We start from the raw sequence: 15,758 nt of genomic DNA, 5'->3' as shown, positions 1-15,758 counted from the left end.
GTATAAACAAGGTCCTGGTTTGATCAAGGCACATTTTCAGGTAGCATGGTGTAGCTACATCTTAAGGTGCGTTCACACCGACCTATTAAAGTTTTTCGCTGGCGTCGAGTTTACATACAAAGTCAATGCAAACGAGCGATTGAGCGTATATTCGCCTGGGAGAAAAATCGCTGGGCGTCCGAGCGGCAGAGACAGAGCGATAGGGAGAAAATACGCTCGTCGCCCGAGATGAAATATCCCAACTTGAGCGAAAATACGCTGGCATCAGTCGCTCGCCGCTCAACGCTGATTGGCTGCCGTGTGAGAGCGAGTCAAGGATCACACTGGCTTGGAACAAACCGCTGGTTGAAGTGAAGTCTGTCCTACCGGAATGGAGCTCGCATTAGGAGCACGCTGATAGGCTTTAGCTTGTAAACAATGACGGTGGCTCGTAGTGGACAAACAGCATGACATTGCGTAACGTTATATCCCCCACATGTCCGTCATTTCGTGTGCCTGTTGATGAGCGATTTAAACAGAGCGACTCCAAAGGGTTGAATCAACGACAGAGCGAAAAATAAATATCTCGGTGTGAACGCACCTTTATAAGCAAAGTTTAACACACATACAGATTCTGTACAGTAGCCTGCCATGGCACATTTGTAGCAATGATTAGCTTTCTCTCAATACACAGAGCGGATTGTTCAATATCACTGTTGTCCTGTGAAACCTTGTAACTAACATTTTGATGATTTTGATGTTGTCATTTCAATTGAAGGATTGCATGCTCCTCATCTTCTCCATCCATAACTGGATAACTCAAACATGCATTGCCATTAAGCTAAAAACAAGAGTGTTTTCCTAAAGGCCTAAACAGACTCGTCCGTCAGAGCCTCGCCCCGCCCTCCCCGTATGACGGCGGGTGGAGCGCCGTCATGTGGGGAGGGGGGCGCCGTCGGCTGATGGGGGCTGCTGAGGAGGGAGGGTGTAGTGACATCCTAGCGTGTAGGGCTCGCTGGCACCGGCAGACGGCGAGACGGCTCCAATTCGAGGCGGACGGACGTGTCTGTTTAGGCCTTTAGGGTCCTGATTTTTTTCAAGCGACAATTTCCTTTCATTAGATTTTGCTCAGTAAAGACAGGGTTCGGGTTACATTTAAAAAAAATCTCTAGTGTAAGCCATGATGAAGTTTGATAGTACATGCTATGTATAGAGGAGTGAAGTGGGAAGCAGCAGGAACTGCCAGCTGGCCTAAAAGAACACCACAGCTATTGGTTCCAGTGGAAAGTTGCAGTGTCCCCCATGGTCTTTTCTCACGGTGTTTGAGCAGCCTTTTCACCCCAGCATCGGAGACTTCTTAGGGAAACTCTGAATCGAACCACAATTCAAACATCAGTTTCATAACAGCTGTACAGTCCCCAGTGTAAACGGGACCTTCAAACTGCTGCAGGAAAACTCCTTGGCGCCTGGCACAGCGAGCTGTTAAATCTGTTAAATCTGTTAAATCCTACTGTTAGTGGGAGTGATGGGAGGTATGTGTCCTCTCTCTCCTCTCATTCATTCATTCATGCTCCCTCCCTCTGACATTATGGAGGATTCTCTTTTTTTGCTGACTAATTGCCCACTGTCGATCCAGGAAGTCCAAGGAGAGCATGACGTAATAGCATGTGTGGGTGGATGGATGTGTATACGTGTGAGTGTGTGTGTGTGTGTGTGTGTGTGTGTGTTGGGGGGGGGGGGGGGGGGGTGTTCAACCAGCCAACTTGCCATACAGTTGAGTCACATCTCTTCTGCTGCCTGCTCAAATTTATGTTGATGATCTATGATCCTTTTCAAATCTATGTTCTACCATCCTACTTGAACAGGATCTGGAGGGCTCGCTCCATAAGGTGCAGTGTGCCACCCCTTGTTCAAACACAGCCTTTGTTTATATTGTGATTTACTGGATTTGAAGACATTTGACAGTGTCGCACACTTTGATGCTAACACTATGTGACAGCTAAGCCTGAGTTGTGCTTGTTTTTCTAAAAGACTGTCAAGGGAAAGTAAATCAACCCTGTATTTTGAAATATGATAGGTTCAAAAAGTTCTAAAAAGGTTGTTTTTCAAGTCAAGAAAATGTAAAAGAAAAATGTGCTGTCGGCGACTAATGCAGGACATAAAGGGAAGGAGTTCTACACTGGTGACCATAGTTTTGCAGGATAGGCTACATAGATGTTTTGAACTTGTATGGTGCATATCGGTCTAAACTTCAGGATATAAACAGCATCGTAGGGAACATTGTAGGGAACAGGGAAGTTTATAATGACAGAATATGTTGAACTTTACAGGCAAAAATCTTCATCACCAATTCCTCGATAGACCTATTTTGATAGGATAACTCCTAGTCCTATCTTTGAGAAATGTTGCCTTACAAAATCCACCCACACCAACTTTGCTTAACTGCTCAATACTGGTCTAAGCATGTGGAGCCTGAAGTCACTGGAATGTGCTGTGGTTCACCTCAGTGGAACAGCCTTCAACCACTGGAGCGAGAGAGGGATGGACAGAGGATAGAGAGAGGAGGAACACAGAGAGAGAGAGAGAGAGAGAGAGAGAGAGAGAGAGACAAGAGGAAAATTTAGACTAGGGGTTGGAAAGAGTGAAAGAGATCGAGGAATAGGTCCGGGGACCCCCAGTGGTCTTTGAGTAACATAATAACCATAAGTAACATAATAACAGAATGTATGACTATTTTGGTCATCGGTTTCATACCCTTTCTGTAATAAACAAGAGTAGGCAAGCCAGTTAAGCCGGACCCAGAGTGCTGCCACTCAGTGTTGTGCAAGTTCACAGAAGAGCTATAGCTCAACGTTCAGTCACACAGCTTAAAATGAACTGTTCATATTCATAGTTCACAATTTAGAATTTTGAACTCAACGGCAATATAAATCTGGGTGGGGAAAGTGAAAAAGAGTTGCTTGCCCCTCCCTCATTACCACCACTGAGGTGCCCTTGAGCAAGGCGCTTAACCCAACCACTCCAGTGGAGCTGCTCAGTGCAGATCAGACTGTTGGTTGAACAGGGCACTCGTGAAAACGAGAGCATTGCTCTCAGTGAGACTCCAAATAAAGGTTAAGAAAAACAGTCCCCCCAAAAAAGTTATCGTCATTATTTTATTTTATTTTTTAAATGAGCTGCTCTGAGCTATTATTTTTCAATAGAATCACCAATATTACAGACAATCTCAGCAATCTTACCACTATAATTGGAGAGCTGTCTGTTTGTCTGGCCGGAGTTGGCACATGCTCCGGTCACCTCCAAAATTTGCCAAAACACTTTTCAGGCATCTAGTTATTATATTACTGATCGTCCCAAAAAACCTTAACTTCTGTGTGAAGTTCAGAAAACTGGATTGGGATAGTTATGTTTTAGATGAGCTTTAGTTGTATGTATTGCCACTTTTCGTTGCCACTGTTAAATTTAAATAAAGTCCACATACAGTAGCTTACTGGATCACCTTGTCACACTCTGTTATATACTTATTTGCTAATCTAATGTTGTATGTATTGTCACATGTAACATTGCTGCTGAGCTGACACGTCATTTCACCGTCATCAAAGAGATTTCACCTCAAGTGAAGATAAATAAATAAATAAATAAAATCAACCCATCCCTGGGTACATTTTTGTATTTGATTGATTTTGAGGGCAGTGCTTGTCGACATAGTTTTCAAAGAATCTAATGCGTCCAAGCCATGAATTCGCCTCAATGGACTACAATAACCAGAGTTCATTGCACCTACGATACAATGCATCTGTGCTGCTTCTTTCCATGGTGTGTCTGTGCCGACACAAACCTTGATAATCAGATGAGAGAACAAGTTAGCTAATACTGATGCAATGCCATTAGCATGCTCTAATCTGTACTCTTGACAGTTTAGTGTGTGGAAAGAAATAAACTGTAATAAACTACAATACTGTACAACACCATAATGTTGTCCTGAAGGAAATTCAGGTTGGAAAGCCATTACAGAATATATGAAGTAAACATCATCACCATATGTCGGCAGCATATCAAACAACTTTTATAATCACATTCATGGTGGGACAGCGTTAAGAAGGAGAGATGGAGCGAGTGATGACAGGCAAGAGAAAGAGGAAAAGATGTGGAGAGATGGATGAGAGAACCAGCCTAGAGATAAAACAGAGACCTTACAGATAAAGAAGCAATTGAAAAGCGTTGCTGTCGAAAAAATTAAAATTATTAGGAAAATATGCAAAACGCTTCCTTGAGCCACTATAAAAATACAGATGCAGCATTGTGTGGTTTTGGCTTGTCTGTGCTCTCTGAGAGATGGCTTTCTCTTGAGGGCATAAGCTCTCCCTTTATGCTTTCAATCACTCATTTTAAATCGTAGAGCTTTCTCTGAATCTGTGCCGCAAACAGAGACAATCATTCAGATTCAGCATGGTGACTTTTCAGCTGATGCTCTAAATCTGTGACGCAAACAGAGACAATCATTCAGCACGGCGACTTTTCAGCGGATGCTATGTGGTACGTCAAAGGAGGCACGTTTTAGCACTGCGGGAAAGAACGAGATAAAAGATGGAGTAGAGGAGATGAGAGGGAGATGAGAGAGGAAATTAAGAAAGTAAACCCCCCAGCCCAGACTGTGATATGCGTGCAGAAATGTGTCGTCTCTACTTGCAGTGTGTCTTTGAAAAGCAATTTTGAAACAGAATCTTTATGGAGCACCGGAGAGGATACAGCCAGTTTGATAGTGGCATTTTTACAAAGATGAGAGAGAGAGAACCAGATGTGAAAACTGGAACTGGAGTTGCAAGCAAAAATAAATTGGAAAAGCACTCTTTCCCTTACCCCTCCCCTCCCCTGCACGCTCTCTCTCTCTCTCTCTCTCTCTCTCTCTCTCTCTCTCTCTCTCTCTCTCTCTCTCTCTCTCTCTCTCTCTCTCTCTCTCTCTCTCTCTCTCTCTCTCTCTCTCTCTCTCTCTCTCTCTCTCTCTCTCTCTCTCTCTCCCTCTCTCTCTCCCCATTATCTCTCTTCCCTTCAGACTGATGCGTGCCTCTTTCCTGTCTTTATTGTGGCCCACTACCACAGGCTGACTCAGCATTAAAACCGAAAACAGATTGAGAAGTCGGTTACGACCAGAGTCTTTTAAGACATACTTCAAATTAGATCTGAGTACAATATAATAGAATAGAGACAGTTTGTCTCTTATCTATCGATATAAAATTGAGTATGTGGGCGATGTTTGTTTGTATGTTTCAATTCTGTGTCCGGCCACAGCTACGCCGTTTCAAGTGTGATCGGGCTGAAACTTTCAGGGGGTGTAAAGGGCACCAGTGACCTGACAGAGCCTGATTTTTTAATTAAGCTAATTAGCTAATGATGATGTGATGTCAAAAGTGATGTCATAAGGGCGCACACACACACGCACACGCACACGCACACACGCACACACACACACACACACACACACACACACACACACACACACACACACACACACACACACACACACACACACGTCAGTGATGTCACACACACAAGGAGGCATTTTGACAACTTCCGCCCCTGGGCTGTGCGGGTGACCTGACGGAGACGGATTTCTCAGAGAATAGCGCTTAATACCAAACCGCAAAAGGAAGAACCCAATAAATGTTGGCATGGAATCGAAAATGTGCACATCATAGCAGACTGAACTATTGGCCATGTTGGAGGTCTGCATTCTAGTCTTGACTTGACTATGTAACACGTCACTGCAAAGCACAAAGCAGAACAGAAGTGGACAGTCTCTCACCTTTGCTGCTGCAGTCCAGCAGAGGTTTGGGGAACATGTAGGTGTGGCACATGGAGGTGGCTTCCGGCTTGGCTTTGATTGGCCCGTTCGGCTGCCCGCCATCCCCGCCCCCCGGCCTCCGGTCCACCTGGTTGTCGTCGGCGCACAGCGACTCCACACTCAGCTTCTTCAGCTTCTGGCCCCTCAGCGAGTGGGGCTCGGCGCACTTAGCGTAGTTACCCAGGTTTCGGTTGCTGGGCACCTGCAGGGTGCGGATGAGGCTGTCCAGCGGGCAGCTGCAGCTCCAGGGGTTGTCATAGAGGCGGAGGTAGGTGAGTCGAGGCAGGGGGAGCAGCACCTCCTCGGAGGCCGTCCTCAGTCTGTTGTGCTGCAGCAGCAGGGTGGTGAGCTGCTCCAGGCCGCTGAACGCTCGCTCCTCCACCATGGAGATGTCGTTCTGCTGCAGGTCCAGGCTCTTCAGCTGGCTGAACGCTGAGAACATGTTGTCCCTCAGAACCTGCATGCACAAACAATTGTTTGTTTGGTTGGAAGGTTGGCTTGTTTTTTTGTTTCTTTGTTTCTTTGTTTGTTTCTTTCTTTCTTTCTTTCTTTGTTTCTTTCTCTCTCACTCATTAATTTCATTCAGTCATTCCTTCATTCAATTGTTTGTACGTTCATTTTTTCACTTGCTCATCAAGGTCCACTTGACCTGAGATGCATGCAAATAATTAATTCGCTCATTCTTTCACTCTGTCTCCCACATTTTGTTATCCTTCTAGCATACACATAACATTTTATTACAATGTTTTTCTGAAAAACCCCAATAGGGCGAGAGATCCAGATATCAATGAGTTCATTCCTTCCCTCATTCATATGTTTATCAACACAACTCTGTGAAACTGCATTGAGCGGAGGAAGAGGACACAAAAATAAGTAAAAGTAAAAAAGGGTGAAAGGAAGCTTAATTGTAATTTCTTGCCAGATATTTGTTCAGTGTTATCAACCCATTCATCTCTATAGTTTATTTAGTACGTTTCTGGCAAAGCCTTTTGTTTTGTTCCTCTCAACACCTGCGGCGCGCACACACACACACACACACACACACACACACACACACACACACACACACACACACACACACACACACACACACACACACACACACACAGAAAAATCTCTCTTTGATCTAGGCCCCAAGTAAATGTTGCACAGATGCTCATAGCATCAACAAACTGGCCAAGTTTAGGGTCAGAGTCGGAGTCAGGAGACAGGCTTGAGGCACTAAATCATATCAGCACATTGATGTGGTCTTATGATATTTTCTTCTGTTAAAAACCATAATACCGAATTTGTTCATTCTAGTTATTTGTATCTGGTGGACAGTAGCAGGTGGTTTGTGTCGTTGGTCTGCCCTACTTTACCTCTTTGCTCCATCTGCAGCAAATGGTCTGTGCTATAGCTGTAATTACCTGTATCTTATTTCTTGCCAGCAGCAGGTGGTGTATATCTTTGGGCCAGTCTTGCATCACGGTGGTCAGCTGTCTGTCTTGGCAGTCCAGGTACTTCTCTCCTGCCTCCATGTACTCCTTACACTGGTGAGCCTGGCGCCTCACCACCCCGGCCCTGCCTCTGCCCCGCACGCGGCCCTCGCCCCGCCCTTCTGACCGAGGGCCTCGCCGGGCCTCAGCTGACCGGAGGAGTAGCAAGAGGAGGAGGGTGGCCAGGAGACGCATGATAGAGGAGAGGAGAAGAGAGGAGAGGAGGGGAGGGGAGGGGAGGGAGAGAAGAGAGGAGAGCAGAGGAGAGAAGAGGGGAGGAGAGGAGAGAAGAGAAGAGAAGAGAAGAGAAGAGGGGAGGGAGGCCTCTTGGTAATCAGGTCAGCCTTGGAAGATTGTTGGTATGAGGCCGGTCACAGCTGTATGTTTGGAGAGAGAGAGAGAGAGAGAGAGAGAGACAGAGAGAGAGAGACAGAGAGAGAGAGAGAGAGAGAGAGATAGAGAGAGAGAGAGAGAGAGAGAGAGAGAGAGAGAGTTAAAGGGTGTTAAAATCTGTTGACACTACTTTAATTCATCCAGATTTACATTTAATGGTGATTTAGCAGCTCACAGTTATTTGGTGAAACAGTAGGTATTTAAGTTTTAATTCCCAGATGGCCAAGGTTAGAAGCTACTACAGTCATAGTAAGTAGCACAAAGCAGCAGATGTAGTGTAAATAAACAAGACTAATAAAGTGCACATGATCTTGTTTTTAGCTTAAAGTCGAGCTGAACCCAAAAATGACTTTTATTTTATTTTAGTTCAAATACCTGGGTATTCAGTGCACCTATTTAATAATGTATGCCAAAAAAACACACAAAACACACAAACACGCCAATGCCTCGTGGAGGGATTGGGTCAGTGGCAAGGAGGGACGCAGAAACAGCTTCAGGTGTGAATGACAGGGCGTATTGTTGCAGCTGGCATTTCCTCGTCGTTAACGAGAAATGCGCAAGCTGCAACAATCAAGTCACCAGCGTCCCAGCGTCGGAGTTTAAGCAAAGCAGCTGTCTGGAGGTTTGGAGCTGCATCCCAGAGAGAGACAGACTGAACATCAGAATGTTTTCATTATATATATTTTAATCAAGTTGGTGTGAATGTTTTCATCACTTTTATCATTTTTTATATTGTTTGTATATATATATATATATATATATATATATATATATATATATATATATATATATATATATATATATATATATATATATATATATATATATATATATATATATGTCCCCCTCTCGCCCACAGCTCCCCTCCCCCCAGCCAATAACAGGTGAGCCCCTCTCTCCCACCCCACCCACTGGCTGTATGCTGCCTTCACAGAACCCTGTAAATCCCCACAGACATGTCAAACCCCAAAGGTAACCCACATGCACAGGACAGTCATAGACAAATACTGTACAGTAGCACACAAATCCAGCCCGCTACAATATTATATATATATATATATATATATATATATACATATATATATATATATATATATATATATATATATATATATATATATATATATATATATATATATATATATATAAAGTTGGTCTGAATGTTTTTATGATTTTTATAATTGTTTTCAAAATTTTTTATCATTGGTTTTATCATTTAATAAACTAAAAACTAAATCAAACGCTTACTGTGTGGTTTTGCGGTAAAAGTGTCTCTCTCTCTCTTGACTTTGACCGGCTAGTGTGGCTCTCATTAGTCTGGGCATCTTTCACCCCGCTTTTTGTCATGGGGCGTAAACCACGGAACCAGAATGAACACCGGAAGGCAGTGCGCCAAAAAACGTCTTTGTTGCCGTTAGCTTGGCGTCTCTTTCCTCGATTAATTGTCTGATTCAAAGCTTCTGTATTGGCTTAAAACATGTGAGATTGTGAATCCGCAATGTTTCTAAAATAACTTCTTCAAAAACTTCGTTCGGTACGTCCATCTTTTGTTTTGTTGTTTGCCGTTCTGATACTTGTGTCAAATTGTCAAGTTAACGTAAAAGTTGACGAGCTAGAAACGCTGCCCTTCCTGTCTAGGGCGGGCTCTAGGCCGGAACCAGGTAGGGTGACAAAATCAATTGTGAACGGAAGCCAGGCTCTTTCTCGCCGAGAAGAGCCTGGTGACGCGAGGTTTACGACCTTCCTATGAATCCTATCCCTAGCTACTGCCCCTTTTCCCTAGCCCCGCCCCCCTCCCTTGACCCGACCCGGATTGGATGTGCTCCAAAATGTAATGGGTTCTTCCTAGGGCCATGTGACACCCTCCCACCAAGCTTCATGAAAATCAGCCCAGCAGTTCTTCCCTAATCCTGCTAACAAACAAACAGACAGACAGCGGACAAATGGCACCGGAAACATAATCTGCTTGGCGGAGGTAACAAAGAAAATTAAGTTGAGGAAAGAGTGATTCTACTTTATTAGGGGAAAGATCCAATATGGAGGAAGGTAAATAAAGTGCACAGAGAGAGAATCCTTTTCGCACATACAGCACAGGGATTGGTCTTGGTGGACTATATATAGGGACATGTTGACAACTTGCATAGTAACACAGCACATGTTGAAAGAATTAGAGCGAGGTGGAAAGTGAGGGTGAGAGAAGGTGGGAGAGAGAGGGAGAGGAAACTGGGAAAAAGAAGGAAGAGAAAGAGAGACATTTGTTATCTGCTAACATGATCAAACACATGGAGGGTTAAAACATGGTCAGAGTGCTCCTCTCTCCTCATCATGGCCCCTGAATGTTTAGCTCCACTAAGTCGACCCTGATGTTCTCCCTCTCTCTCTTTCTCTCTCCTGTCTGTCTTGCTGACTCTATCCTTGTCTGCTTTCATTTTGGCCTCCTTCATTACGTAATTAATGCTTTTACCTATGTTTCAACTGACAGGAAGTTTACATTTGTGTGTGTGTGTGTGTGTGTGTGTGTGTGTGTGTGTGTGTGTGTGTGTGTGTGTGTGTGTGTGTGTGTGAGTGTTAACATGTGTCTCAGCATACATCTGAGGTATGGAGGCGAGACTTCTCCAACTGCCATCCTGTGATGTGCAACTGGAGCAGAACGTGGTTTATATTTTAACTATTGTTTCACAATCAGAATAACTTTGATTAAAAAAAAGCAAAATTCTCGATGGTGTGGGGACAAATTGACTACAAGTCTGCAGATAGAAGACATTAATATGCATAGTAGGCATTATTTTGATTTGAGCCTATGCAGTGCAGAAAGGCAGTGAAGGCAGCAGAGATGGAATGTAATAAAAGTCATGTTCACATGGATTCAAACTCAGCAATTTCATCATGCCTTGGCTGCTTTTATTTTTTTTTATCAAGTTTTTTCAGATCCCCCTCTGCCGATCTGGGGAGAGTTGTAGGGTAGCACATGCTTCCCCCGATACATGTGCCATTGCCAGCCACTTCTTTTCACCTGACAGTGAGGAGTTTCACCAGCAGGACGTAGCATTGTAGAAGGATCATGGCACGCTATAAACCCCCAGTTCCCCGCCCCTCTGAACAGGCGCTCCAACTGACCAGAGGAGGCACTAGTGCAGCGACCAGGAGGACACATACCCTTAATTTGGCTTCTCACCCCCAGACATGGGCAATTGTGCCTGTATGGACACCTGACCAAGCCGGAGGTAACACGGGGCCTCAAACCTGCGACCCTCATGTCGGCAGGGAATCTACTGCTGCACTACTCGGACGTCCCCCCAGGCTGCATTTTCTTCCTGCCTTTGTGTCTGTCTCTCTCACTTCCGGGCAGCCTGGTTGTCTTGCCATCTCTACTGCCATGCTGTCAGACTTTCATCATCTCTACTGCCATGCTGTCAGACTTTCATCATCTCTACTGCCATGCTGTCAGACTTTCATCACCCGCAAAACAAGAAACCTCCAAGAGTGGAAATATTAACATTTTACTGTCTGTAGTAGTGATGGCAAGTGACTATTTTTGCCACATAGCCACTTGTTTTGGACTCCATGCCTGGTGCGTGCGTGTATGTATGTGTGTGTGTGTGCGTGTGTGTGTGTGTGTGTGTGTGTGTGCGTGTGTGCGTGTGTGTGTGTGCGTGTGTGTGTGTGTGTATGTGTGTGTGTGTGTGTGTGTGCATGTGCGCGTGTGTTTATGGGAGTCTCTTGTGTGATCACAGGCAATTAGGCAAGGCCAGAGGGTCTGCCAATAAGCACTGTGCACACACACACACACACACACACACACGCATGCGTGCACACACGCTGACTCAGTCCAACTGTATCAAACCGCAGCCCTCTTACAGTCTTCCAGTCTGTCCCACAGTGGAACAAGCCTGTCAATGCAGATGGTGCTGTTCCATTGTGAATAATCGACTGGGTATGTTAGCGAGCTACAGACAGAAACAGCTGAGAATGCTTCTGGGGACGCACACTTTACACTCCATTGAATACACTGACCGCCAAACTATCAATCGTGTCAAATGTAGTAAAAAGTTAATTTCTTTTCACTGCACGATTCACATCTACCAAGCTGTTACTCCACTTTTTTTTTTTTACGTTTGCTGAGTGCATGATTGTGCGCCTGATGATGAGAGATATGTGTTACTGTAACACAAGACCTGCCAGTGCAAACACCAGACTGCGCCTGATGACGAGAGATACGTGTTACTGTAACACAAGACCTGCCAGTGCAAACACCAGACTACGCCTGATGACGAGAGATACATGTTACTGTAACGCAAGACCTGCCAGTGCAAACACCAGACTACGCCTGATGACGAGAGATACATGTTACTGTAACGCAAGACCTGCCAGTGCAAACACCAGACTACGCCTGATGACGAGAGATACGTGTTACTGTAACGCAAGACCTGCCAGTGCAAACACCAGACTACGCCTGATGACGAGAGATACATGTTACTGTAACGCAAGACCTGCCAGTGCAAACACCAGACTACGCCTGATGACGAGAGATACGTGTTACTGTAACGCAAGACCTGCCAGTGCAAACACCAGACTGCGCCTGATGACGAGAGATACGTGTTACTGTAACGCAAGACCTGCCAGTGCAAACACCAGACTGCGCCTGATGACGAGAGATACGTGTTACTGTAACACAAGACCTGCCAGTGCAAACACCAGACTGCGCCTGATGACGAGAGATACGTGTTACTGTAACACAAGACCTGCCAGTGCAAACACCAGACTGCGCCTGATGACGAGAGATACGTGTTACTGTAACACAAGACCTGCCAGTGCAAACACCAGACTGCGCCTGATGACGAGAGATACGTGTTACTGTAACACAAGACCTGCCAGTGCAAACACCAGACTACGCCTGATGACGAGAGATACGTGTTACTGTAACACAAGACCTGCCAGTGCAAACACCAGACTACGCCTGATGACGAGAGATACGTGTTACTGTAACGCAAGACCTGCCAGTGCAAACACCAGACTGCGCCTGATGACGAGAGATACGTGTTACTGTAACGCAAGACCTGCCAGTGCAAACACCAGACTGCGCCTGATGACGAGAGATACGTGTTACTGTAACACAAGACCTGTCAGTGCAAACACCAGACTGCGCCTGATGACGAGAGATACGTGTTACTGTAACGCAAGACCTGCCAGTGCAAACACCAGACTGCGCCTGATGACGAGAGATACGTGTTACTGTAACACAAGACCTGTCAGTGCAAACACCAGACTAGACTCAGAGGGAGAACGCATGGGGAGAGCCGCTGAGCGGGCCCATGGGAGTCTATTTCGTTTCAGCTAATTTCAGTTCAGTCAGTTCTGTCTTGTGTGAGAACTGGTGGGTCTTACTGTGTCTCAAAGCTTCAAAAGCTGTCTCTAACTCAACTGCTTCTCTTTATATCTACACCGCCTCCTTTGTGATTGCTATGGATTTAATAAGGGAAATCAATAAGGGACAAAGATATTTCTGTACATTCAGTGTTTTGCTCTAAAGAAAGGCTCTGGTATCATACTGCTTTATAGACCTGTGTATAACTCTAAATAAACCCCAAATTAATTTGAAACAAGCTTGTGACTCAGACCTCTGCCCTTTGAAAAGCATTCTCCCATTTTACACTTCCCCATTTAGTCAATGAACCGTCTCCAAACCAAGTTTCAACTTTTCGTTTGGTCGGTGCTGCCCGGAGCGTTTCCACGCTACAGTGCAGCTGTTCAGCAGGAACGTCCTGTCCCCTCCAGCCACGGTCAGCCTCCAGTGCCCCAGATCCATTCCAGCTCCCACCGTAACAAGGCCCGGCCCAGCCCTGCGGTTCACCCCATGCCCATACCAGCCCAAATTAGCCATCCCAGTCTAGTTTTATTCCCCAGTCTAACCCACAGCTGCCAACCCAACCCAGTCCTGTGGTAAAACGCTCTCCCAGTATCCTTAAACATCCTGCAGAAGGCCCTCAGTGTTTGGGTCAAATAAATACTTCCTGGGAGGCATTTCTTATTCTTCTACAATTTTCATCTGCCTTGAAACCACAATATAAATATATATATGATATAATATAGGGTTTAATAATATAATTAATATAAATATAGCTTTGTCTGGAAATTAAATGTTGTAGTCAATTTATTTTCCCTTCCGTCCCATGGAAGAGTAAGCTTGGCCTGTGGGAGGAATCTATTTGAAGAAAAGCTGGTGGGTGTTTTGCCCAGTGTGCGTGCGTGCGTGTGTGTGTGTGTGTGTGTGTGTGTGTGTGTGTGTGTGAGCACTATGTAATGCAATGTTTTTCGAAACCAGGCCTAATGGGTCACAGGAAAATTAAGGAGCTGAATAAAACACTTTAAAGTAGTGAGTTATCAATACAAAAAACAAGACATTTACTTACCTGTCTTGTTATACTGTACCAAATAACTCCATAACATTTTGGGTTGCTAAATAAATAATTGTGATGAATGAGTGTCAAGAGAACCACTGATGTAATGCTTATACTACTTATGTGACTGCAATACTCCAAATCCACTGTCTGCTCCGCCCCATTGGTATTAATGTACCAAGCTGACTGCCACACAGACTACTGTACATTTTTAACAGCCCCCCATCCCATACACACGCACGCACACGCACACGCGCACACACACACACACACACGCACACACACACAAAAACACACACACACACACACACACACACACACACACACACACACACGCACACGTACACACACACACACACACACACACACACACACACACACACACACACACACACACACACACACTCCACCACCACCACTATGTCCTATCGTTGTTTAAATCAGTGTTTCTTAAACAAGGATCTGGATTAAATTAGGTCAGAGGGGTCCCAAAATATAATATCACATAATAATAATATGTATACAATGCAACAGTATGTTTTCATTGGTCTGGAATCAAGGATGAGACGGAAGAAAATCTCCAATTTGGCCCCCAGACTGAAAAAGTGAACCCATAATTCAAAAGGTCATCTCATCAATCATAGTTTATCCTTCAGCAATTTATATAGTGTCATATTTGGCTGCTATTTTTATCCGTTTGTTCACGGTCTAGTGAAAGCGCTCTGTGTTACAGTAACGTGAAGTTTATATGCTTCACGTTCACCCTGTTAGTGGCAACATCGCTTCGTTTTTATATTGGGTGCTGGTCATTAGAAATTTTATTGTCAGGTTCCTGGCTCAATAATCAATACTTTCACATTTCTGATAGGCTACGTGTTTTTATTTTATTTTATTTTATAGAGACCACATTAGTAGCCCAGTGTAACCCAAAGGATTACATCACACATATCTCCCAGTAAACGCTTCACAGTGAATTGTAGTGGTAAAACTGAAACGTTTGAAAATCAAGCGCTCTTAGCCTATCAGCAGTTGTGGTAGAGATTCAGTTACCAGCATAAACTCAGCAGAAAATGACTGTAATATTTGCAACTGTCGTGCAAATGGAAAATCTTAATCTGGTAATGCGTGTAATAGTGTTTCAATGGCGTTGCCAATCAAAACAGTTTACAGAGTTAGTCTACGGGCCTGTAAGAGACATTAGCACAAGTATGAACTCAATCAAAACAAAGCTCTGAATAGCTGCTTAGATTTGGGTGTTTCTCTGTGTGGGACTTGCTGTTGGGTAATATACATTAGCATGCAGGGCGAGGAGTCTGCAAAAAAACAGTGACAATGTAAATGCAGGTACAGCCTATACTGCACATTCACACATGAGTTTTGGAGAAGAAGCATGGGTGAAGTGTTTCCTGAAGGCATCATGACTACAAGATGAGCATGTTGTAATATAATCACATATCATTTGATTTAATGTGCACAAACTGCGTGCACAAACTGCGTCAACCACAGAACTTGAATGGACAGTGTTTCTTGTAGGGATGCACGGTGATGTGATTTGCTGTTAATATCATAGAGCATCCCTAATGAATGTATTATTGTGTGTGTGTGTGTGTGTGTGTGTGTGTGTGTGTGTGTGTGTGTGTGTGTGTGTGTGTATGTAGGCATGTGTGT

The 15,758-nt window shown here is 44.5% G+C and overlaps 1 protein-coding gene across 1 annotated transcript in view; it reads right to left on the bottom strand.

Annotated features, from left to right (window-relative positions):
* lrrc17 (leucine rich repeat containing 17) overlaps positions 1-15,758 on the bottom strand; it is a 40,002-nt gene that overhangs the window by 16,862 nt on the left and 7,382 nt on the right. Inside the window, exons 2-3 of the mRNA XM_083657029.1 lie at positions 7,231-7,676; positions 5,783-6,278 (exon numbers count right to left, since the gene is read on the bottom strand). Of these exons, the coding sequence (XP_083513155.1) occupies positions 5,783-6,278; positions 7,231-7,494 (760 nt within the window). The 5' untranslated portion in view covers positions 7,495-7,676. The remainder of the gene's footprint in view (positions 1-5,782; positions 6,279-7,230; positions 7,677-15,758) is intronic.

Source organism: Poromitra crassiceps (assembly GCF_964638095.1).
Source record: "Poromitra crassiceps genome assembly, chromosome: 2".
In the NCBI taxonomy this organism is placed as follows: Eukaryota; Metazoa; Chordata; class Actinopteri; order Beryciformes; family Melamphaidae; genus Poromitra; species Poromitra crassiceps.
Note: the sequence above shows the minus strand (reverse complement) of the source record. Positions and strands in the feature narration are given on the sequence as shown.